Source organism: Barbus barbus, assembly GCF_936440315.1.
Source record: "Barbus barbus genome assembly, chromosome: 24".
Classification (NCBI taxonomy): Eukaryota; Metazoa; Chordata; class Actinopteri; order Cypriniformes; family Cyprinidae; genus Barbus; species Barbus barbus.
This window is the reverse complement of record NC_136752.1, coordinates 23,239,440-23,265,915: the sequence shown is the minus strand read 5'-3', so window position 1 is coordinate 23,265,915 and position 26,476 is coordinate 23,239,440. Positions and strand designations below refer to the sequence as shown.

Below are 26,476 nucleotides of genomic sequence, written 5' to 3'. Positions count from 1 at the left end.
AAAATAAAGAGAGTTTGATTTGTTATGCAGACATGACTGGATGTACCTGTGAATAAGCTGGAACGCCATTCTGGGTGTAAAGGTTGAGTACTTTCTCTGCCTCACACTCTTTGATCAGGTGAGTGGCGTACAGAGCGATGTACTTGTGCAGGACCTTAAAATTCTGTTGGAGAAGGGAAAGGCAGATACTCTGTGAAAATGTTGCCATATTTCTACACTGACATGTCTGGGGGGAAGAACAGATGAACTGGCAACCTGTTTCGAGGCCGTGTCGATACATTTCTCCCACTGTCCTCTCTCAGCGTACATGTCAAGGGCAGCCACCACATCTACTCCAACCAACTGATTGAAAATATAGGAAAACTATTAGGACAAACTGAAATTTAAAACTAATTATACAATTACTAATAACATTACAAATATTAATAATATTGTAAAATTAATAACATTAAAAATATAAAAACAAAACTACTATGCAAATGATTATTATTATTAATATTATTATTAACATAATTGTTCAGTTTATATGATCCTTAATAATACATTTTATACTTTTATAATAATTAACTTTATATTTTATATTATTATTAATATATTTTATAATAATTTAATACTGACCAAAAAATAAAGGAAAACTAATATGGACCAATTAGGATTTAAAATAACTCCAACTATTCCTAAAAAATACTAAAATTATTATAAATTATTATTATAGAATTATAATTAAAAATATATTAATATTATCAAAATAAAACATACGTTAATTATATATATTAATTATAATATATAACCATGACCATTAATAATAACAAAAAGAATAAGAATGATTGAATACTGAAAAAGTAAAAAATTAAAATAAATAAAAGGAAAACTATTCGGACAAATTAGGATTTAAAATGATCAGGGCTGCGTTTCCCGAAACCTTCTTAAATTGTACCTTAAGCTGTACCTTATCGTTAATACGTTGTATATACCTTATCCCCCCTTATCATCATCACCACCCCGTCCCGTATTCGCCGCCCTTCACCAGGCTCCCGACAGGAGTGGGTGTGTGAGAGAGGAGGGGCGCTGAAACAGCTAGGGCTGGCGGCGTGTGATGAGGCGCACCTGATGTGAATAAAGCCTCATCACCGCCGCCGTTTAAATGCCGAGCGCGCCTCTCCTCGGGAAACCGGTCTCTTCCCCGTGCATGCACGCTGGTGTCCTCGTGGGTCCAGGAAGGGAGCGTTGAGAGCAGATGGACCACCGCACACGTGAGACGGCTGATGGGCCAGGATGCCGGGCCGTCGAATCCCCCCCGGAAGTGCCGCGGACAGAGGATGGACGAAGCCGCTGAGAAGAAGCAGCCGCCACTCGCGCCCCGGCCCCGAGAGGGGAGCGCTTGCGCCCACCGGACTCCGCCCCTTACTTGGACCCTTCCTTTCCGAACACTGCCCTCCTCCACGAACCCCGCAGCACGACGAGGACACCAGACCCCCCCCTGTTTATTTTGGACACTTTTACCCCCTTTGGACACTTTATTTTATTTTTTTTTTGTTTAATAAAAACCTCTCAGAGGTCTGACGCCACACCCACTGTGTCTGTCGTTTGCTCCTCCCGCCACTATATATATATATATATGATATCCAAGGTTGCATTTAGTTTGCAATTTTGATTATTTTATAAATGCAGTGAGCCCCGATAAATGCAATATCTACTATTTCTAAAGTGCTTCTTTATAATGAACAATCGCTTTCTCAATACTTTACCTACTCTATAAAGTGGGAAGTTGTGGCCTAATGGTTAGAGAGTCGGACTCGTAATCCAAAGGTTGCGGGTTCGAGTCTCGGGCCGGCAGGGATTGTAGGTGGCGGGGGAGTGAATGTCCAGTGCTCTCTCCACCCTCAATACCACGACTGAGGTGCCCTTGAGCAAGGCACCGAACCCCCAACTGCTCCCCGGGCGCAGCAGCATAAATGGCTGCCCACTGCTCCGGGTGTGTGTTCACAGTGTGTGTGTGTTCACTGCTGTGTGTGTGCACGTTGGATGGGTTAAATGCAGAGCACGAATTCTGAGTATGGGTCACCATACTTGGCAGTATGTCACTTCACTAAAGCTAGGAGCTCCTGTATATAATGAACAATCGATTCTCGAGCCATCGATATCAACCTATTCAACACCACCGCCATGGACAGCACCCGCTAATGTCGCACGTAAGAAGGATTACCTTAAGCAACATCCTAAGGTACAGTTCGGGAAACACACTTAGGAAAGGTATACCCCTAGTTAAGGTGTACCTTTAGAGTCTTCGTAGCACGCTAAGAGACACCGTTATCGGGAAACGCAGCCCAAAACTACTAATAACTAATTTGATTCCAATGAAATAAAAAATGAATTAGTATGTATGAATAATTTACTAATAAACATTACAAATATTAATAGTAATAAATAAATATGTAAATCATAACAATGACTGTAATTTATGACTGTAGTATTATTAGTATTATCATTATTATTATTAATAACAATAAGCATTTAAAGCATCTTCTCATTGCCTATTGCTTTAACGTACAGTCAAAAAGATGAGAAAAACAAACATTTCTCCTCATTCACACACAACATAATATATGATATAGCACATTCTTGACTGCCTACATTTTATCATGTAAGTGTACATTAAACTAGTTTCCTCGTTAACATTCTGTCTGTCTTTTCAATAAAAAGCCCTGACCTGCATTATTCCGTGATTGTAACCAAACTGCCAGTGAAGCATTGCAATGAGAGGCAAGCGCTCACATCAATTTGGTGACTCATGTCTGTTATTCTAAATTGAATCAAGCCAATCGTCTCCATTTTTCTCTCCTCCCAACAATAACTGAAAACAATGAAGTACCAGAGCGGAGGAGCTGCAGTCTGCGGTATTATGTTATGCTCATTTAATGCATTCTTTAACCTCAACTTCCACTGCTAGGAAACAGATTATTTCTTTGAACTTAAACAGGATTCTGACAGCTAGCAGTTCCCTGACATTTTGAGCCATGATGCTGCTCATGTGGGCGACAAGAGTTCGATTAACAATCCTGTAAAAATCTATCTGCTAGTATTCTCATTTATCTCAATGGCAACTATCTTGAGTTGTGAAGTCAGAAGCAGCAGGCGGGGAAAAATAAGTCAATTTCATGCTTTTAGGAGTCCTCCAAAATAAAATCAGCTATTGGCCAAAAATTACTACAATATAATTATATATTTAGATTTATATGCTGCTTGCAATACGCTTATAATTTAAGTCATTAAAATAAAATTGTGGCTCTTTTTCAGTCATTAACTTTTGGTTTCATGAAAAACAAAAATTATATATTTATATATATATAAAAATAAACCCTGTTAATTATATTTATAAATAAAATAAATAACCATGACCATTAATAATAATAATAATAATAATTAATGAATGAATATTGAAAAACAGAAAAATGAAACGAAAAACTATTAGGATAAACTATGATTTAAAATAATTAAAATCACTAATAATTAAATTGATTCAAAATTAATTAATGTATGAATAATTTACTAATAAACATTAAAAATATATTAATAATAATAACTTCTCATAATAGCTTCTCATGGCCTATTGCTTTAATGTACAATCATTACTACAATATAATGATATATTTAGATTTATAAGCCGCTTGCAATATGCTAATAAATTTAAGTAATTCATAAAATTGTGGCTATATTTCAGTTACTAATTTTTGGTTTAATTTAAAAAATATGTTTTTTAGTTTAATTAAAAATAATTTAAATTTAAAGAAAGAAAGAAAGAAAGAAATAAGTTCAGTTGTTTATTATCAATAGTGTAGCAATGTTGTAATTTTGTGAGACTGTGCGGACGGGGCGCGTACAACAGCACATGCGCGAGGTATGTTGAAACAGAGCGCAAGTCAAGTAGGTGGTACTGCGCATGTGTCGAGCTCGTCCGTCTGCACTCATCCCGGGTTGAGTATACTTTGAAAGCTGTGCGGACGCGGCTGTGTGCGAGAAAGAACGGAACGAGGAAAGTAAAGTATACCCGGGCCTTAAGCAGCCAAACCTTGACCCATCATTTGAAGTCCTCTCTGTAATATCTCTAATAATAAAACCAGAAAATAGACAAATTAATTTGATAAGGTGAACTTACAGAGTCAACCTTGCCTTGATTTTTCAGGTGCTCTTTGTAGCGTTTGTCCACATATTCCTCTAGCCTGTGAAGAGAGGAAATATCACAAAACCTCAATAACGGCAAACTCTTATAGAGAGTGACCCCACGCTGTTTTCAATAAGACATAAATATATATTCTACTTAAGAGTATACCTTGTGCAGAACCGGAAAGCATTTAGACTTAAACCTATTTTTCTGGCTGTAAATAAAAGACTGTCAGAGATAAACTGCGAAGGCCATCTGCACCTCTTTGGCCTTGTGCTGTCGTGCACTTCATTTGTTGCACTGAGTGATTTTTCTGACAGCGAGAGAGTGATTTCACTGACTCCCTCTCACATTGTTGGCTGTGGCATTGTTAGGGGCGAGCAGTCTGCTAAGGGCTCACCTTGGATCGAGCTCCTTGGCCACTCTTTTAGCTTTGTTCCATTCTTCACCCTCAATGAATGCGTCTATGGCGTTCTTAATGAGGTCCAGGTTGAGGTAGAGCTCAGCAGCCTGAAAAAAAAAAAAAACATAGTTTTTGTATCTCAATAGGTCCATGGCTGGAGGACGCCGAAGAATAGAGGAAGTCTGTGAGCTTTTTGTGCAGCCACATTGCTTTTGTGTCATATACTAAGTAAATATACAGTCGCACACATGGGCACACAAGTGCACTGAAAGCACCATTTCCTCTAGGTGTGCCGCTCTCAAAACGCAATACTTAGAAAGAAAAAAAGCTAGTATTTTGGAGGTATTTTTTCAGTATTTCTGCTCAAAATTGCGTCCGTGAAGAAAATAAAAAACAAATGTCAATGTCAAATAGAGAGTTTTATATACTTAATGTCATTCTATACCTGAAAAACAAAGAAAAGAAACATACCTCGTTGTACTTTCTGAGCTGAATCAGGCATGGCCCGACGACCTGACTGATGTCCACAGCCTTGTCATGAGATACAAATTTATGGCCAATTCTGCTGCCTGGAGGACATGAAAAGATGAGAAAACCTTTGTAAAAACTGTAAATACAACAAAAAATTAAGCGCTTTAGGAGCATAAAAACATTTTTCACGTTCAGATATTTCATGTCAACAGAGTATCTTTAACTGTAGTTAATCTAGGTTCAAAGATCACTGTCATCTTTTTCATAGTTTAGTTATTTATTTATTATTTTTATTTAAACAATTCTTTAGTTTAATATAATGCTAACAGTACTCCGTCTCTGCCAACTGGGCAAAAACTGATTTTTGCAAGACCTTCAAGCTAAATAATAAACTTAAAGATTCAACACACTCTGACTTCAATGGGGAAAAAAAGAAAAGATCAATCAGTAAAACTTTATAAGGGATGCAGATGAAAATGCATTGACTAGTCTTAAATTCACAGGAAAATGTGAACGTGAACCTCTGTCAGAGGCATCTTTGTTAAATAACCAAAACTTTAATAATATGCAAATAAATATAACTTATCATATAATTTAAAACATAATTGAGATAATTTGTCTAGTTTTTTTTTTGTTCTAAAATAAATAAATAATTAATAACAATTTTCTAAAAACATAATAATAAACTAAGGTGCACATTAGCAAAAATGATAAATTGTCTACTGTCAGTAGTGTGGCGACATATGAAGCACAGCTCACACAAAAGTCACTTTCAACCCAAGTAGCTTTCTATTGATCAAGTGGTGAATTTGCAAACTCTTTCGCCCTCGTGCAAAATTCCCAGTGGATTTCTACTGAAATTGACTGGATTTCGAATGTGAAAATTCACTGAAACATTCCTAAAATAATAACAGATTGAAAATTTAATGAAAGATAATTTTCTGGACAACAGTGTTCTTTATGTTAGAGAACTTGGTGACTGCAGCCAGGTATCTCTGAGTCTGAACTTTACCTTCATCCAACACTTCATCAGCAAGTCCATGTTAGATGAGTCCTTCACTTTCAGATAGCAGTCGACGGCTCTGGCATATTCACCTGTCTGTTCCCACTCCTGAGCCTGCTCGACCATGCCTTCCACACCCCTGTAAACACACACATATACATTTATTTCTCATGGGCTTGTAAGACATGTTTACCATCTCCTGCTTTCCTTCCGTCGCTACTGATGTCATAGAAATCTATGGGAAGAAAAACTGAGAAAAATGACAGAAAATACTACCGTTTTATTAGTGCCGGCTAGATAGTTTGCAGTTCATTTTACTGTTATAAAATGACTTCAGACTTTCCTTCGGCCTGGTGGTTAATGACCGTGAAAGCTACACGAAAACCCTTCAGCTTGAAAAAATCTAGTACCATGTTTTGTGTGCTTTAATGTTTAGCAATGATGGCTTTAAAACTGCAGAAAGTGAATTGAATTTCACAGCTGTGAAGGCAAGCACTCAACCACTTTCTGCTTTATACAACTGTACGTAAGGTTCAGCGCAATGGACAGGCAAAACAAAGCCACATGGCTGAACCCTGTTGAAAAAATCAGCATAGGCTGGTTAGGTATGTTTTGAAGAATGGCAGCTGGTTTGGGCTGGTTATGTACTGGTCCTGAGCGGGAGGTAGTTGCTTAGGACCAGCACATGATGCTAAAGCTAAAACCATGCTAAAACCAGCTCATCACCAGCAAAGGACCAGCTTAAACCAGCTCAAACCAGCTGCCAAGCTTCAAAATATACCTAACCAGCATATACTGTTTTTTCAACAGGGAAGGTACCCACATCCTATACCTGTACCTTTGGAAAGAAAAAACACCTTTGGGATCATAAAGTGACCAGTAGAGTCAATTATAAACACAATATGGCAAGAAAGTTCAAACTCTTGATTGAAAATAGGTTAATGATACAAGAAGCCTATATTACTGCTGAGTGGGCCTTGAACTGACTATGCAAAATGTTTCTCCTTTTCTTCCCAGCGAAGACAGCAAAGAAGCCTTTGATGTTTTCCCACAAGTCATTAAAAATAGGAAAATTATCAGTGGAGACGGATTTGCTGCGTGTCTGCGCGTTAATGAGCTGCTCATTATGGATTTAATTTAGGATAAAAAGCTGCCATGTTCTAATAAAGGAGGGAAGCCAAGCAACAAAAAGAGGATTCGAATGTAGTTCAGAGCTTCTAGTTTTTCTGCACAACTGCAGAGCCCTAGTTTCTGAAGAACAATAAACAAGGGAAGATTTTCTGATACAGCAAATGAGACGCATATGAAAGTAAGACGGGAAAAAAAGAAACAGATAGTAAAGGAGTTATTTTACCAGTTGCCCTCGCTTTCATATTCCTTTTGAAGGACACTCAGCTTGCTGGGCAAGTAGTCTTTACATATCCGCATTGCATCAGTCCACATCCCAGCATCCTGGATAAGAGAAATATGGTTCTTCAAAGCCTGCATAACTTAATATTCATATTTAGCTAATAAGAAGAACATTTTACGAAGAATTTGTTCGTGAAATGCTTTTAATATGCAAACTAACAATTTTTTTAAATATAATTTTGATCAGTTTTAGTCTTCTGTAATTGTATTAATTTAATTTGTTGTTGGCTCTATTCCTGTCATGACTTAAAGTTGGAATAATTTTGTTTTAATTTTTTTTTATTAATTTAAAATGTAATATACTAATGCAGTTCAATTATGTAAAATTTAAAATTAATTATAAAAAAAAAACTAATCTTCATCTGGTCTAAATAATTAGGGTTTTTTTCTAAAAAAGAACATGTACATGTATCATGAAATTTAATTTAAAAATAGAAAAATGAAAAATTAATGGATAGTTCTTACAGTCAGATAAAATGTCATTAAAATGAATTATAAAACATTTCCTTTTGTGTTTGACCCATATCACATGGATTTGGAACAACATGAGTGTGATCAAATTCAATTTTTGGGTGAATTATCCGTTTGGTAAAACTTAAACTTTTAAAAGTAGCTACCCTGATTCTCCTTTAAAATGTTCAGAAAGTTTAGAACTTTCTTTTCTGTAGTGATGATGACTACAGCATAGTTGTTGTTAAAGGCATCAATGACATTGTACAGTAAAGAAGTTTGTCTATGTCCAGATTGTGCTTGAAGGACTCTTACTTTGTAGTATTTAATTGCTAGCTCTGGCCTTTGGGCCCTGAGAAGGAAGGCCTCAGCTTTTTGGAATTCCTTTTGGTCAAAACAGAACTTGGCCTGGCTCACTAGAATGTCGGCCACACTTTCCGGATCATGAGCCTCTGCCACTCTCTGGGCATTACTCCAGTCCTTGTTATGGACGTGCCTGCAATAGAAATAGAGACACGTCATTTTTAGAAATTCTATGATAATGTATATACAATGACCACACAGTGAGTTGGATTAAAGATACTAAAACCATTATGTAAAACCAAATAATAATTGAACAAAGTGTCAAAAAAATATGGGCCGACATATCTTTTAATAATGTCGTTTTTTTAAGCATAAGGTTCAGTAATTTTTGTAATCATAATTATACTTAAAAGAAAAAAAATACTTTTTAGATCATTAACAATATGATTTCTTGGAGTCATCAGATCATCTTTGGCTCACTGCCACGGCAGCAGCAAAGCACCAGCATACCACTCCTCCATGAAATCTACAAATCAAACACTCTCAATCCCAGTGCCACCTGCTTCCAGCTACTCATTGCTTGTAATGTGATAAAGTGCATAAAATCAGTAATCTATGCACACAAAAAGTACTGAAGCGATGCAATCCCCCCCCATAGAGTGGTCTGTTTGTACTGGGGAAGGAAATAATGATATGAAAGCTCACTCACATTAGCACAGCCTCCTTGGGTTTCCCGGCTTTGATGAACTCAGTCTCAGCCTCATTGAATTTACCCGTAAAAGTTAAAAATTACAATTTAGCTGTGCACCATGCGATCATTAATAATCAGAATAATAAACTCTAGCTCTAGGTATTAATAATAATAAAAAACTCTGCGCAAGCCTGTTTTAGAGTAAGTGTAGGATAATGTCATAATAAATTTTTATATAACAATATTTTCAATATTTAGCAATCTGCAAGACTACACATTTTTGTCGTCAGGGTGGGAAATTAAATTTTTTTTTTTGCTCATTTGCTACAATGGCTGGTGATTGACATTTATTACCAGCATTTTTATATGTTATTTTATATTATTATATTATTATATTTATAACTGTTATTTTTATTTATATTTATTATATTAATTTAAATAAGCCTATAGAAAAAAAATGTACAAAGCCATAAACATTCAATCTTCACACTGGAATCTGCATTATAAAGACCAAATCAGACATGAAAAATGAAAAGACCTCAGCATAATTTGCATTCACAGCCCTGACCTTGAAAGTGGACCATTTTAGTTGTCTGTCTATTTCACATTCACACCCACATTTGGCTGGAGCCACAGGCACTAACAGTGTAGAAAAGAGGAATAATTTCTCCCCAGTCTGTAATACCTGGTCCTCGAGGAACATGGCATTTTTGAGATGAATATCAGGAATCTTCTGTTTCATGGCGAGTCGGGCCAACTCAAAGGCAAAGTCAAATGCACTAAAAAAGAGTGTTTCATTATAGAGTAAATAAAAGCCTATTTTACTATGCATTGGTTAACTTTTATCTGGGGTGGTGGTGGTGGCGCAGTGGATAAGACACATGCCTTTGGTGTGAGAGACCCGGGTTCGAATCCACTGTGAGACACCAATGTGTCCCTGAGCAAGACACTTAACCCCTAGTTGCTCCAGAGGCGTGCGACCTCTGACATATATAGCAATTGTAAGTCGCTTTGGATAAAAGCGTCAGCTAAATGAATAAATGTAAATGTAAATCTGTATGCACCAATTATACCCGAAAATGGTATAATAGTGTTTGGACCATTAAGTCCTAACAGAGACTTACTAGCTATCAGCAGCAAAGTCAATGGCGGTTTCCAGAAAGCCAAACTTGTTGAGCAGCTTAACTGCCGCCTCTCCTCCGAGATTTTTTGCCACACTTGCTTATGGGCACTGGTTCCTCCATGGGTCTTCGCTATCTGTTGCAAAGACATGGAAAGGAATTTTGAATGTTTAAAGCTCTCTATTTTCAACATTATATCAACTCAAGTATCATATAAGACCATGTAGTGTGCACACACACACACCCGATAAGCTTCCTCCCACATATCATTGACTCTGTACATGTTTACAGCAGCTTTCCAGTCCTGACCCTCAAGGTAATGATACTCCGCTTCCTGAAACCTGGATTCAGCCTCTAGCTCCTGTGATAAACACAGCACACAGCACTCAGACCATGTGAAGGATTTACTGAGCAACAACAGGACAAAACCGCACCAAAAGAGATTTGGGTCAAATGGTTTTTGTAACTAAATGTGAATAGGAAGAATAAAAGAATGGCACAAAAGTCATCTTGAACCTTAGCCAGGTGAATATGTGTTTCCTGCAGCAGGTCTTTGTGATGAACAGCGACTAAACGGATCATGTCGTCGTACATTTTGTTCTTCTTGTACATAGTGATGGCCAAGTCCGGTTCATCTACTGTGGTAAAAAGCCTGAAGACAGCAATGTATATTTCAAATGTGTGAATTCCAGTATGAAATGTGACTGAAATCTCATGTTGACATTCTTTTCAGAGTTAAAAATGATGTCTTCTTTAAAAATAAATTAATTTCTTATTATAAATGAACCCAGCCAAAAACATTTAAAAAAAACCACAGTGTGTATGTGTATGCTTTTACCTTTCGGCTTCTTTTCATTCCCCTCTTTCTCTAACGCTTGTGCTCTGCTGATGTAGAGGGCAGACACATCCTCTTGTGACATGCACTTCACAGCAAGCTGTGTCGGAGACGGACAGATAGATAACAAGAGAGGGGAACAAAATGATACATAATTCAAATGTAAATTGGTGATGATTAGTAATAATTAAAATGTAAATTGTTCATGATTTGAATGAAGAAAAAAAAAACAATTGCAGTTGTATTCTCAGCTTCCATCCATCCAATTTATAATTACTACTACACACTGATTTGTTAGCATGTTGCTATGCAATTGCTTGAGTGTTCTTAGTGGTTGCTATGCGGGTTGCTTTTTGGCCAGTTTTATATAAGTCTCAGTTCTCTCTTTCCATGTAAATCTATGCATTTAATCATAAACAAAAATACTGACACTAAAATATACAGCAATTATTAATGAATGTATACTTTATCAATATCTTGGATCAGTATCAGAGGGACACAATGTGACACTGACCTTATGAGCTTGCTCCCATCGCCCAGCCTGAGTGTACATATCTATAGCATCTTTGGTATGATCACCCTTCACAAACAGACGTTCTGCCACCTGTAGTTCAGAGAAACATAATTAACCAACACAGATTCAAACCAGATCATATTTTTAGAAATGTGAGACCTATTTTTTAATATTTGAAAGCTGGAATATGTTTGTTGTTTTTTTTGTACCTCAAACTCCTGCACAGAAGCATAATGCTGAGCTATTTTCAGGTAATATTTGGCAGCAGTCTTGTCCTCCTGTAGCTCCAGTATGTGCAATGCTTTCTTCCACTGCCGTGCTGTGATTGCTGCCTCTATGGCCTTGGTGGAACGTCTTTAACAGGGAGGAAATGACATAGTCAGATAAGGACAAATAAAATGGCACCTGGCCATGTTTAAGGGCAGGTCAACATAATAGGTGCAGCCATCTCTGTGAAACGTTCCAAAGGTGACAAAACAAATTAGAGAGAGAACAATTTGAGATTAAAACATTAAATTAAAACATTAACTACATATTAACCTTCAAAAGTTTGGTGGTAAGATTTTTTAATGCCTTTGAAAGAAGTCTCTTATGCTTACCAAGTCTGCATGTTTTTGATAAAAAATACAGTGAAATATAAAAGCATACTGTTCAATATTACAATTTATGATATTTTATAGACAGTTTTCTATTTAATATTTAGATTTTAAAGTGAAATGTATTCCTGTGATGACATTTTTCCAGTCTTCAGTGTCACATGATACTATCAAGAAACCCAAAACTCAGAATTGTAACCTTTTAGATGTCTTTGCTGTCACTTTTGAATCATTTAATGCATCCTTGCTGAATATAAGTATTAATTTAAAAAATAAATAAATAATAAATGGTGCTAAATGCAGATAATCTTAAATGCACCATTTAAATGAAACTGAAGAAAACTGAGATTGTAAATATCTTTTTTTTTTTTTTGCCCTGATCTATAGAGGTTTGTTACTCTAGAAACTCACCCTGCTTCTATGTAATGGTTGATGGCAGCATCCATTTGTTTCTGCTGCACTAGATAGTCACCCCACACTTCCTCCAGCTTTACAACTTCTGCAGGAAACGCAACGCGAGCCAGATCCACTGCTGTGGAAGCACAATGCAATCAGCAGAGGTCAATGAAGGCAATGAATCTAAAGCTCCGATGCTTTGCATTACAATCACTTACTTATTGTTCAAATTGAAATGCAACACCCTATTCTGATTGTTCTTACCACCTAGGCTCACCTTTCTTAAAAGCATTTCCCTTGCGGTAGCACTCCAAGGCCTTCTGATTATTTCTTGTCCTTTCAAACAGGTCGCCTGCCTGTTGAGTTTAATAATACTTAGAATTATGAATAATTAGAAGCAAAACAATTTACCTTCAAATCTTTGAAACAATACCATGTCAGTGTAAGTGGTTGTGCTACTCATTTGAAAGTTATGAATGCATGGAACTTAACAGTTGCCATTTTGTCAAGCCACATTCCGTTGTTGCAGGTCAAACTCACCCTCTCATAAAACTCTCCTTTAATGAGTGCAGCAGTGATGCGGCTGATGATGTCATGGCTTGATAAGAGCTCGTCTCTGCTCATGGCCAGCGAGGCAGCTTTGGCAGGAAGTCCTGCTTTAAGGTAGAGGTTAACAGCACCAGTGAAGTCTCCTTCATTCTCCTTCACCTCACCGGCTTTCTCATTCTGATTGGTCTCCATTAAGTAAGAATAGTAACTGCATCTCAAATTGTCCAACTCTGGGTGGCCCTTCAAGGGATATACACATTTAATATTAGCAAAAAGCTGATTTTGCAGCATCACAGACAACTGCTAAATGCAGATCATCTAAAATGCAACTAACCAAATAAGTGTGCATAGTTAATATAGCAACATAAAAAGGCAGAAAATTTGAAATTTGAATAAATTTTCTCTCAAAATTAAAATAAACGTGGTTTGTGCTGTCTATAACAGGTTTTATAGTGTGAATTATTGACTGCTGACAGAGTGAAACCATCAAAATTCAAGAGACATTCAGAATCCAGACACTCAATGATTTAGTATACTGTTGCAGTTCATGGTAATATTGCAATGGAAGCAGAGTAATAAATTGCAATGCTTGATTTTAAGGTCTTTTTTTTTTGTACAGTAAACAAATCTGGTTTCATGTTGGATGACTACTTGAGTTCTAATGTATCTAGAGTTCTAATGTATGAGTGAAACTTGTTGAGAACCCCTGTTTTAGGCTAAATAAAACAAGATGTGGACTAGAGGTTATGAATATTTATGATATTGTATGTAAAAACAGATATTACCTTCGCCTCTGCCACTGCAATACATTCATCCCACATGTGAAGCTCCTGGTACATTTCCATCACTTCATCCACCGCATTCTGCAGAGTCACAGCAATATTACTTGCAGCTATCAAGATATAACCATCTCAGCTCTGTTGCTCCCACGTATGAACTGTCCAATGCCATTTTTGGCAAATTGATAAAGAATGCTCAATTGGCAAATTGATAAAGAAAATCAGTGGCAAATACTTTTTTAGAGATCAATTAAAAAGAAAATCATAATTGTTCATTTAATCATTTTAATTATTTTTATAATTATTAGTTTTAACGTAATTTAATGTTAAATGTAACCTTTATTTAATTTTTAAACATTAATTCACAAAGAGTTCAAAAACATGTTTATATATTTGTTAAATTAAAAAGGCTTTTATTTATTTTAATTTGAATTCAATACACTTGCAATTGTATTTTTAAGTGGCACTCCTACTTGCAAGTATCAGAAACTATTCTTTACCTGTTCCATGTAATACATCTCTGCAAGCTTAAAGTTCTTATCCAGCATGGCCAGTTGTGCTTTCACCTGGTAGTGGTCTGTGCCATCACCACCCTATAGGAGAGAATATAACATTGAAATGGAAAATACATAAGCACAAGTACAACAACAAAAAATTACATTCTACAAATGAACAGACATAATATTAGAAATGCTACAGGTTGAGGACCTGTCTGTCTTTCAAAAAAAAATTGTATGCACTACATACATATTCCTTTGAGACTCCATCTGCAATTTTGTTGGTCTCATTTAGGAATCGGGCTTTGGATACATCTCCAAGGGCTGCAAAACACCTGCGGAAAAAACCCAACAACATCTCAGAAGAGAAACAGTAAATAACAAGCAAATACAAACATCACATGCAGTATCATTTCACATTCAAGCACCAATTCTGCAATAACTCAAAGCATTAAAGTTGGACAGCAATGATCAGCCATGACCTAAAAGTGACTTCAAGCAAAAGCGTATTCAGTCAATTCTTTCATTTGCATTCTCCTTCACGGTCAGACCACTTTTTATCTGTATGCTTCATGCAGATAAGCCTATATATAACAAACCAATCCTGCATTATTAAAGACTCTCTAATTTAAATTCCAGCTTCAAGCCATCTTAAAAATGCTTATACAGTAAAAGGAAAACTCTAAACATGCTCCCTGCCTCCTAAAGCGATGCCTTTTTAAGAGAACCTTTGGTGCTTAGTGCTAAAGCTTTTATCCTCCCGCACAAGCTCAGGTGAAGGGTTTTTTCTCTTTTGCAACAGACATTACACACATTTTTCTTAAAGCAGAATATTATCCGAGACACATTTCAGATCCTTTGACTAATACTTTTACCATGCATTAAACATTCACCGCTATATGCAAAATAGTGATTCTTTCCTTAAATGGATATATTACTGTTTTAAAGACAGTTTTGGGGTCTTTTCGTATAGAAAAATTCAGAATATATTAAAGAAGATGCATCAAACTTGTCTACATCTTTGATGGCCTGAGGGTGAGTAAATTTTCAAGATTTCTATGCAGACAGCATTTTCACCTGTGAAACGAGTCAAATATGGTTTTTAACTGCCCCAATAACAGCCTGAATTACATTTTGACACTGATGATATTTACATATGGGTGGTCATGTGTTAATATATCAATTCACAGTCACTAAAGGTAGAGACATTGTTACAGATTAGTTTGAATAATTATTTTTTAACTTATTGGGCAAGATATTTTGAGTACAGTGTGCCTACAGTAAATGCTTTCATTTCAAATGATCAAGGAATATTACATATTCATGATATGACCCCTTTAAGAATGTATTGTTACTGTGCTGAAACAATGGGTTTATATTTAATTGTTTAAATATTCTGTATAGTGCCAATTAGTGTCACGGTGCACACAGCAGGGAGGAACAAGGAACACGCATACGAGGATGTAAACTCAAATAACATATTTACTAGACATCAGGCAGGGCAAGACAAGGCAGACACTGACAGGAACACCGGGGAGTAACGAGTAGACCAGACAAAATGGCACAACACAGACAGGACTATAAATACACAGGTAAAATAACTCAAACACACCTGGAACCGAATAAACTACTGATTACATGAAACGAGAACAGGAAACAAACCAAATATGGGCACAAGAGGCAGGAACACATGACACACACACAACAGTTCTCTTACAATTAGATGCATATTAAGAGCAAATAAAATAAATAAGGTACAAAAATAAATGCAGCAATGCTATTAATAGCATGAAAGAATCATTAAGAAAGACAGTAAGATTATTGTATTTATGTAATCATGTGAAAGGTGTTTTTTCTATTGTCAGTACAAGGGCTGTAATTAATATGTTTATTCGCACACATCTGCCAGTGACGGTGCTGTCTTTGGGTAGGTAGCTGTTGGTAAACAATAAAATTAAATATTCTTGCATGACTTTGTGAAGGTGGCCCAACAAACAAAGAAATTATTTAATTAAAGTTTAATTTATTTGTATTTAACACTTCAAAAATCATAATCAACTGCACTGCAAAATTATGCTGTGCACTGTGTTTAACAAATTGAACATCATGTAAGAGATTTGTTGCCTATAAATGCAAGTAACCAAGTATTAAATGATATAACCATATGTCAGTTCTGCAACTTTAAAACTGTCTTACTTCAACGGACGACGAACCTTTGTAAAGTTCAAGAGAAGAAGTTAAATAAAAAAAGGATTCTGAGATAATCTGTAAAGGAATTCAAAGAAACAAGATTTTTGAATTCTGTCATACTGGTTCCTAGTTGTCAAGGTTAGACACATGATCTGGACAGCTATGCTGAAGTCATCGCAGCAGTAGCTGAGTCATAGAGGTGGGTGGACCGTCTTGCTTGTCTAACCTCTCAGCGATGTGGAGCTGTTGTGCCTCTAGGGAGAGTCTACTCAGAGTCTTCCACATGGCCTCTGTCTCTGCCGACATCTCCAGGGTCTCTAGGAATGCTGTAGCTCTGCACACACACACACAAGTCCAGCTATGAATAAGAATACTTACATAATTTAAAGGGATAGGTCACCCAAAAATAAAAATTGTCATCATCGACCCTTGTCATTTCAAACCTGTGTGACTTTCTTTGATTTGTTGACCATAAAAGAAGCCATTGGTATTTAAACTGTTTTGGTAAACATTTCTCAGACATTTCTCAAATTATCTTCTTTTATGGGGATAAGGATGACAGAATTTAAATTTTTAGGGAAACTATCCTTTTAAGCACAAGTTTAAATTTATGTTTTTTTTTAAAGGCATTATTAAGGTGTAATCCATGTTTATTGTAGGTGTCTGTGGTATTTTTATTTTTTTTACCTGTAATAGTCACCATCATCAATGGCTGTCCCAAATTCAATTAACCCCTCATCCAGAGTGTAGGAGACAGAGTTAACCCCTTCAGTCACAACGACTTCAGTTTTTCCATCGGATCTCTCCAGATCTACAATATCACCCTGTCGCAACACAAATCACATGATTAAACTCACAGTCGACTCAAACAAGAAACTGAAATGGTGAGGTGCAAATTAATAAAAAAAAATCTTATTCATCTGCAGTCCATTATACTACTTTATTCATTTTTATTTCTCTGTTGATCATGGCTGCAATAATTCACCAAAAATGATTAAATGGTAAATAGTTACGCTACCATTCAAAAGTTTGGGTCAGTAAGATTTTGTTTAAATTAAAATATTTATTTAGGGAGGATGCATTAAATTAATCAAAAGTGACAGATAGAAAGATATTTATTATATTACAAAAGATGTTATAAAATAAATGCTGTACTTTTGATCCTGAAAAAAATGTCACAGTAACAAAACTGAAATATTGTTAGAGTTTCCACAAAAATATTAAGCAACACAACTGAGTTCAATATTGATAATAAGAAGAAATGAGCATATTAGAATTCAGCTTTGACAACACAACACTGGAGTAAATTCCATTTTAAAATAATAGTCAATAGATAACAGTTATTTTAATTGTAAGAACATTTCACAATATGTATAACTATTAATAAATATATAACTATTAACTCCGAGTGAGCTACGGCTTCAGCTCACCTTGAGGGGAAACATCGTGACCCTCTCCGGGCTGTCGATGGTTTACCAAACACACAGGTTTTCTCTGTTCTGGGCCACAACTACATCACTACCCGGTACCCACTGAACATAAGGACAGAAACTTAGCATGGTGCTCTTCACGCTGCTCTCGATGTCGTACAGGTGGAGCTGAATGTGGAGAAAGAGTGACAAATCGTTCTGATTTTACTAGTAATATTAGAGCTTAAATAACGTTGGCCCTTACCCGGAGTTTCTTGTCCCTAAAAAGCAATTTACGCCCCGTTTCATTCAGCTCCAGCCAGTCTATCTTGGAGTCATGGCTTACAGTGCCCAGATTATACCCACCCACCAGGTCCACTGAGAAAAACAGGAAGAGAAAAGGATTATGGGAGATGAATGCACCAAATACCAGATGCAGATTCTTTTCTGTTCATCCAAGGTCAGAAAGGAAGTATTATAGTTAAAACTTTTAAACAGTTAGACAATGTTTTTAAAGAACGGATTAAGTATTTTCAATCCCCCAAAAATCTATAAAAAACAGAATGATAAAAATTTGGACATTGCTGCCATGAACATCACCGTACACACACTTGTACACAAAGACATGCAGCAAAAATGGAGGCACTGCCTTTCATACAGACCGCGAACATCCGTGCCCTAACAAAAACAAATCAATGAGTCTTTCATGAATCACGTTCTGTGACGCTTCCCTGCATTTCTGGCTCTTTGTTCACAAATAACCATTCTGATGGGAAGCATCACTTATGGAGGAGGGTGAGGGGGGAGAAGGAGAGGAAAAACACTTTCCAATTTGCACTTTCTGAACAGGATTTAAGCACATGGATCAGTGAGGGGGAAAAGCACTCTGCTGTCTGTCAGAGGAAAATAAATTGGATGAAAGTTGTTTCTCATTTTCACCACCTGAAGAAGAAACAAGGCAAGCAGCATAGAGGGAGCATGCCAGGACTTAATTAGCACAGGAAGTGGTCAGAACCGTGGCAGATGGTTGACGGTAGCTGGTGAAGGAGAGGGCCGTGACGACGACACAGCGGGCCGGTGTCTAATTGAAAGGTAACATCCGAACCGACCGAACGTCAACACACCTTCCTACTGTCCCTCAAATTATCCTCTCTCCAAATAACAGGTCATATGGAGAAGGTGTCCCATTTAGAGAGGAAACAGAAGATTATGTAATCAATACCACCGATTACGTTGTTTCATTAAGCTGTTGATGGCAACAGACTTAAACTCCTTTATGAGCTAATGTGACTATAATTACATATATTTAATGCATTTTTGCTAAATGTCTATGTTTTTCACACAGGACATGCAAAACTGAGCTATAAGAGTTGGAAGACATAAATCAAGACTTAAAATGGTATACAAATTATGTTTTCATTTTAGTAAATAATAGATAACATCCCTGTCTGGGCAGTAACTCACCAATAGCAATAGTTTTTATGTCAATCAGGTAAGCCAACTTTTTGTTGTCCTCCACTCCCCTCTGCCTTCTCTCATTCAGACGCACACTGCAAACAAACACACAAACCGAGGAATAAACACTTCCCATGGGTGCTGAGGGACCTGTCAGTGCTCCATCAAGAGGAAGCAAGCACTGCATTCTGACAGCACCTGACAGGCTTTATACATGAATGCTGATTTGTGTTGACTAGGTCTTCTCACTACGAGCCAGCTAGAATGACAGTACCAGGACAACTGAGGAATTGAAGGTAAATTATGCCATCTAGTGGTCGGTATTAGACATGACTTTTCTGGGTAATGTAACTCTTTATCATACAGAGTAATATAACTATATTATATATAATGTTTTATATATATATATTACATACTTTAATAATAAATAATATATTATTATTTATTTATTTTGATCCAATATTGACCCTGGATCACAAAACTAGTCATAAGGGTAAATTTTTCAAAATTGAGATGCATACATCATCTGAAAGCTGAATAAATTTCCATTGATGTATGGTTTGTTATGATAGGACAATATTTGGCCGAGATACAACTATTTGAAAATCTGGAATCTGAGGGTGCAAAAAAAATCGAAATATTGAGAAAATCACCTTTAAAGTTGTCCAAATGAAGTTCTTAATGCATATTACTAAACAAAAATTAAGTTTTGATATATTTACAGTAGGAAATTTACTAAATATCTTCATGGAACATGATCTTTACTTAATGTCCTAATGATTTTTGGCATAAAAGAAAAATCAATAATTTTGACCCATACAATGTATTTTTGGCTATTGCTACAAATATACCCCAGCGACTTCAGACTGGTTTTGTGGTCCAGGGTCACATATATAATTTACAATAACACCTTTTTTAAATAGGGAAAGTCATTACAAAGGTAAAAGAGGTTTTTACTTTTTTGATGAAGAATTACAAAAACAAATGTAGTAGCAAAGTAAATCATTTTGAATTTACTTTGCCTTGGCTTTTAAAATGGGCTTTTACTTTCCAAAGTGTTTCCAAAATGGCCTACCTGATGAGGTGTGGGTTCATAAACTCTGTCCGAACAGATCCCAGGATGTCATTGCTTCCGTATTCCACCAGCGCCAGCTCTCCTGCATTGAAAATCATGCACACCTACCCAGAAATATAGCAATTTACAATTAGACAGCAATGACTTTAATTATACCAGCTAAGGCTGCATGATTCATTAAACCCAGTCGTTTTCCCTTTGCACCATTCTCATAAACGACTGAGGCATCTTAATAACATACAATAATATCACAAAAACACTGTACCGTTTCATTTTCAAAGAAAAACTTTTCATTTCCCCCAGACCCCTGCCACGCCACCTGTAATGGGAGAATGATGTTGTTTATTGAAGTACAACACGGTCATCAACTTTTGCTTTCCACTACATTAGACAGAAAGAAGCAGAGGCAGAGAGACATTGCAGCCAAGGCTCGTCACCATTATCCTGTTTGTCACACTGAACTTTCTTCCAACTCCCATTAGAGCACTTTGGAAACTCAATTAAACATGGATTAACAGAGTGAACCATGACAGCCCTTGAACTTTTAATTAGACATTTTAAACCTTGGTCCACTCGATGGAGGCATTGACTCTGTTACAATATGAGAAAACATGTCCAGAAACAGTTGAAATATGGACCGTTTTATCTAAACAGAATCTTTAATATACACCGAATGATCAAGAATGGTAAAAAAAATGATCTAACAAGACTTTATATAAGAAATAAAGCAACTGTGAATAATCAAAGACGTCCAAACTAGACATCCTACCTCACTTAATTTGTTGGATACCAGGTCTCCCAGCAGCAGTGTGTCAGAGGTGTGAGCCACAAGATATCGATCTTTTCCCATGACTTTCACCTCATCTATCTCATAACCATACTGAGATTTCAACACCACTCGTGTTCCAGTAGACAAATTCTTCACAATCACCTGGGAGGGTTTAAGAAACAAAGTTTTAGAACATCCAGTTTGTAGAACGTAAACAAGATTCAAAATAAGAGTCTTGACTGAAATTAATGGAAATATCTACAAGTATTGCTCACTTGACTTAGTCCTACGTGTTTCATCTCAAATTTGTTCTTGTAAATACTCCTCCGAAGACAGCAGTCAAACAACTCGACTCCTCCACACAGTGTGCCCTGCAATTTAGAGATGCAATTAGACATCATCTCCAGTCGTACCAAGCGGCAAAGTCAAACCTCAATCACTGTTTCTTTTGTTTTTGTCATCCCATTTATATCTTAGCAAATTCCCTTGCAGACAAACTTATGAGCAGAATGCAGGATTCAGGATATTTTCAGTATTAGTGTTCCAAGAGAAAACTTCTCTATAGTGTGCACAGGTTTGTGTATATCAACAGACTAAATATGTTCTGAAATTTTTATAAAATTGGCCATCCAGACTGACCACAGAAAGCCGAGAGCCATCTTTCTTCCAGGACAGAGCTGTGATGGTGTACATGTTTGGAATCTCTTTGGGAGAAGCTTCATCCCAGATGCCTTTTCGAGGACTCCAGTTGAAAACTCGCAACCTTAAGAAAACAATTTAGTATAAAAGATACATCACGACGTTGGAAAAGCATTTTTGTTTTCTGTTTAATGTGTTCAAACAGCTTTCTCACCTGTCATAGCTTCCCACGACTATGGACTGACCACTGGAGCTAGATGCTGCCACTGTGAATTCCTTTTCGGAGCGATCTCGGCTATAGTCAAATGTCTGAAGCATATGGCCCTCCCTTCCATAGGCCACAATCTTTTTATCGCATCCAGACACAATTAAGCTGTTGGTGCCCCATGCCATGGCGTACGGTGGGCATGCATGAGTCAACAATTTACCCTTTCAACAATCAGAACAAATACATATTAAAATATAGCTACAAGCAGCGATGGCGGGCCCAAGCCGTAAGTGCAACCGCCACCCCGGTGGCATCAGGAAAACATGCATTACAGTAACCCTCTGGTAGTCTGGTTTTAAGGGATACGGCAATTAAAGGGTTAATCCAAACCATCAACTCCGTAAAACACACACACACACACAGAACAATATATAAAACTTTAGTAACACTTTACAATAAGGTTTCAGTTTGTAACGGGTGTGTCTCACTAGTCCTTAAAAGTGAAGCTGCGGGCTCTTTACAGGTCATAAACCCCACCCTCTCTATGTAAACGAATGGGACTTCAGTCAAAATAAAAAAATTAATTACACTTCCAATACAATTTTCCGAAATATGGTTTTGGTCATTTAAGGTAGTTGTTATCACGCTGATATATGTTCAATTGTTTGTTTTTGTGGTAAGTTTGAATTTAGCTAGTAATTCGATGCTATAAAAATGGGGCGTGTCGTTATGGTTGATTGGGGCTGTATCCGAAATCACCCCCTATACACTCAAATAGTGCACTATTTGAGGGGACGGCCATTTTAAGTGGTGTTCGAAACCTTAGTGGATGTTCTCGAGTGCACTCATTCAATCCCACAATGCACCGCAAAAACGAGTGTACAACCGATGTACACTCAACCATAGACATAAAGAGATTCGTTTTCTGAGATACTGAATTTGGGACTTTCATTACTTGTCAGTTATAATCATCAAAATTAAAGAAAATAAACATTTGAAATATATCAGTCTGAGTGTAATGAATGAATCTAATATACAAGTTTCACTTTTTGAATGGTATTACTGAAATAAATCAACTTTTTCATGATATTCTAATTTTATGACCAGCACAGCAGTTATACATCAAGTTATACACCTGAGTTATACACCTGTGAGCTATACATCAAGTTTTCTGACTGTGTTCCAGGGGGCGCTGTAGAGCTCCTGTGCTGCGCCTTAGTGGCTTGGGCCATAAAAATAATAATCCTTAGAAGAACAAGAGGGCCCTGCGCCTTAGTGGCTTGGGCCCTAATAATCCTTAGGGGATCAATAGCGCCCTGCGCCTTACTGGCTTGGGCCCTAATAATCAGTAATTTAAGCACATGCAGATATAATATTTTAATTCACATATGCATGTTATGTTATAAATACATTACCTGAGATTCTCCAGATCCTTCATCATCAAAGAAGTACCGAACAACTGTTCCATCTGCATGACCAGAGAGGATTCCCTTCCCTGAGACACTGGAAAAATGGACCAAGGGAGATAAACAGTGTTATACTGAAATTTACGGTGGCCAAGAGATCTCAACGCGCTGCATCTTCAGAAAGCACATGCAAATAGAAAAAACACCAGCAAATCAAGAAAACATCTTCATCAATTTGACAGCTGGTGCTGCAAATGCTCACAACACAACCAAATAAAGAAATGCACTGCAAATAAAATTCTTTATTTAGTTGTGTTGTGAGCATTTGCAGCGCTTATGTTTTAAAATTTATGAAGTTGTTTTCTTAATTTGCAGGTGTTTTTTTTTTATTTGCAGTGCGTTTCTTTATTTGGTTGTGTTGTGAGCATTTGCCGCGCTTATGTTTTCAAATTGACAAAGTTGTTTTCTTAATTTGCAGGTGTTTTTTTTTCTATTTGCAGCATGTTCAGCTCTCTCGGCCACTGTTGAAATTACTAAAACTGAAATAAAAATAAATTATACTATATATAAATATATTAAAAATAATCTAAATATAATGTAGAAATATTTTAAAATAAAAATGATAAAAGCTAATAACACAATGATTAAAATTACAAATATAAAATAAATTAAAAATATAATCTATTCAATATGAATAAATCCTATAATAGTATATAAATAATACTAAAATAACACCCTAAGCAAACCAGAAAATGGTGCTTGGACAAAGAAACAAGCATCAAGAGTCAGGATTTTAAATACATACTTTGTTGTTAGTGAGACAACATAAGAGTCCGTTCCATAGATCGTGGAGGACTTGCTTGTTTTTGTATTGGCTTGTCGAACCTGCATTTAACATAAAAAACACTCACAAAACGAATTCTCACAAAACAGAAAATTCAGCTTAAGGTATATAGCATAGAAAATGTGCCACACTTACTTTTCCCTCTGCTAGTCCAAATATTATTGTATGCTCTGATGGCCAAACCAGACATGTTACAGCACTCTAGAGAACAAAAACAAAGTTACTGCACAAAATTGATGGCACTTCTGCCTAATCATATATCATATTTATCATGAAAATACTTACTGTTTGAATAAATTTGTTGCAAATAAACTTTTTATCTCCCCTGGGACAGAAAACATCATATTAGAAATATAAAATAATACAATAATGCAAATTATGGTTGCATGTAAGCATTCTGAGATACTTACCACTCCTCCCCAATTTTGTAAACAAATATAATGTTGTCTGTTTGAGCCACTGCTATCTTGGTTGAATCAGGAGAAAATGCCATGGACTTGACCACATAGGTTTTCTTTCCATACTGCAGCAAATTACAAAATCATAACTTCATACCTTTTCTTGATGTACTAAGAAATTATATATAGCATTGGTAACTTAAACTACAGCATTTATTTCAAAGATTTAATATCAATTCAATAATTCACTGATAACTTACTTTGGGGTCTGCAGGTTTTGTAGTAAATCTGTCTCGTTTCTCTCCTTGCTCATCATACAGTACATCCACTCTATCAACAGTGCACACTGCAAACTTTGCATTGTTAGGAGCCCAAGCCATACAGGTGACTTTAGCAGCTCCATCCTAAAGAAAATGCATTACAGGCAACACGACGTTCAGTGCAGAGTCTTTGAGTTTTATTTGAGTCTTTGAAGAACACTCTGAATGTGATTTCTGCTGTTTCTTTGCACAACGTAAATGCATACGCTGAAATCTGGCAAGATACTTAAGCATCCTAGTGTTGCTAAGCTAAGAAGCGTTATAATGCCTACAGATAGCGGACTGCCAAAAGATAGTTAGCTAGCGTCGCTAAATAACGTGGTAAAAATATTTACCTGTGGAGTTAGAAGAGTCTTCAGATACTTTAGCTGCATGCTTCACTTTTATAAAAGATTCGGTGGAGTTATACAGATGTATTTCTTGATATAGCCATATTATGGGTAATAGTTGTCAGACTGCAGACATTTTGGTAAACATAGCTTTCTCCCTGGTTACCGTCGCCAAGGAAAGAACGTATGACGTGGTTACGTAGAACGACACGAGACGTGTTCGAATTTGTTTACTTTTTACTGCAGTTCTTTTTTCAAAAATGTTTTTTTATTTTATCAAAAGACAATGTTTAATAAAGCTTTAATACGATACATAATATGAAAATATTTCTGGAGATGCCGGGGATTGAACCCGGGGCCTCATACATGCAAAGCATGCGCTCTACCACTGAGCTACATCCCCTTCCTGTATGAAGACTTTAATAGAGTAATATTTAAACATACGGTACACCATATAGTGTCGCAAATTTAATTTCTTCTTTTTTCTGTATACAAACACATATGCGCCCGTGTTAATTTACAAATATTAACCATGGTTTTACTACTACTACTACTACTACTATAACAAAAAAGCATGGTTATTTTAGTTAAACCACGCTAACCACAAATTAACCATGATTTCGCTACACTAACCACAGTTTAACCACGTGATAAAACTGGTTATCAACAGGTAAAAAACAAACAAACATGAAAACACGTAAAACTATGGAAGCCCGTTCCCGCCACCTTAAGAAAAAATATAATTCTGTAAGTCATAATAATAAGATACTTTCTCATAATTATGACTTATCTGATGAACAGAGGTGTGACGTGCGTTCTTTTTGGCTGATTAAAGATTAATCTTAACTTTCTCATAATAATGACTTATTTTCTCGAAATAACGAGAAACTTACTCCTTAAAAAAAAAAAAAAAAAAAGACTTACTCCGCGCATGCGCAGTGCATGAGTTGCGGCACGCTATCGACATCTGCTGGTCGAAGCCATGCAGGAACACCGCAAACATCGCTTGTTCTGTAATCTAAAGCGGTATAATCTATCATTAAATAATGATTTCAGATATATTATCTGCATGTAGTCTTGTTAATTTGTAGCACGTACCAGCAAGTTACTCTGCCAGATAGTTACGGCTTCAAACATTCCAGACTAATATTTCATTTAAGAAATACAGGCATTTTATGAAGAAATGAAAGCCATTACGCATATAAATTTAATTTATAGATGTCTATTTCATTGATCTATTAGTTTTATTAGCTG

General features: G+C 36.4%; 1 protein-coding gene across 1 annotated transcript in view; it reads right to left on the bottom strand.

Moving 5' to 3' along the window:
* Positions 1-25,395, bottom strand: part of LOC306843776 (intraflagellar transport protein 172 homolog) — a 30,147-nt gene extending 4,752 nt beyond the window's left edge. The window contains 44 exon segments of the mRNA XM_079375442.1: positions 47-163; positions 256-342; positions 4,157-4,220; positions 4,563-4,672; positions 5,037-5,119; positions 5,122-5,134; positions 6,049-6,178; positions 7,394-7,491; positions 8,215-8,395; positions 8,912-8,976; positions 9,579-9,672; positions 10,018-10,105; positions 10,108-10,150; positions 10,259-10,375; positions 10,531-10,666; positions 10,853-10,868; positions 10,871-10,949; positions 11,364-11,453; positions 11,573-11,717; positions 12,371-12,491; positions 12,633-12,711; positions 12,896-13,144; positions 13,690-13,767; positions 14,184-14,276; positions 14,431-14,515; positions 16,597-16,704; positions 17,058-17,194; positions 17,801-17,842; positions 17,846-17,968; positions 18,045-18,157; positions 19,244-19,329; positions 20,310-20,413; positions 20,575-20,628; positions 21,079-21,240; positions 21,354-21,449; positions 21,718-21,841; positions 21,932-22,146; positions 23,341-23,428; positions 24,137-24,216; positions 24,311-24,376; positions 24,461-24,500; positions 24,586-24,698; positions 24,834-24,977; positions 25,229-25,395. Of these exon segments, the coding sequence (XP_079231568.1) occupies positions 47-163; positions 256-342; positions 4,157-4,220; positions 4,563-4,672; positions 5,037-5,119; positions 5,122-5,134; positions 6,049-6,178; positions 7,394-7,491; positions 8,215-8,395; positions 8,912-8,976; positions 9,579-9,672; positions 10,018-10,105; positions 10,108-10,150; positions 10,259-10,375; positions 10,531-10,666; positions 10,853-10,868; positions 10,871-10,949; positions 11,364-11,453; positions 11,573-11,717; positions 12,371-12,491; positions 12,633-12,711; positions 12,896-13,144; positions 13,690-13,767; positions 14,184-14,276; positions 14,431-14,515; positions 16,597-16,704; positions 17,058-17,194; positions 17,801-17,842; positions 17,846-17,968; positions 18,045-18,157; positions 19,244-19,329; positions 20,310-20,413; positions 20,575-20,628; positions 21,079-21,240; positions 21,354-21,449; positions 21,718-21,841; positions 21,932-22,146; positions 23,341-23,428; positions 24,137-24,216; positions 24,311-24,376; positions 24,461-24,500; positions 24,586-24,698; positions 24,834-24,977; positions 25,229-25,267 (4,395 nt within the window). The 5' untranslated portion in view covers positions 25,268-25,395.
* Between the last annotated feature and the right edge of the window lie 1,081 nt (positions 25,396-26,476).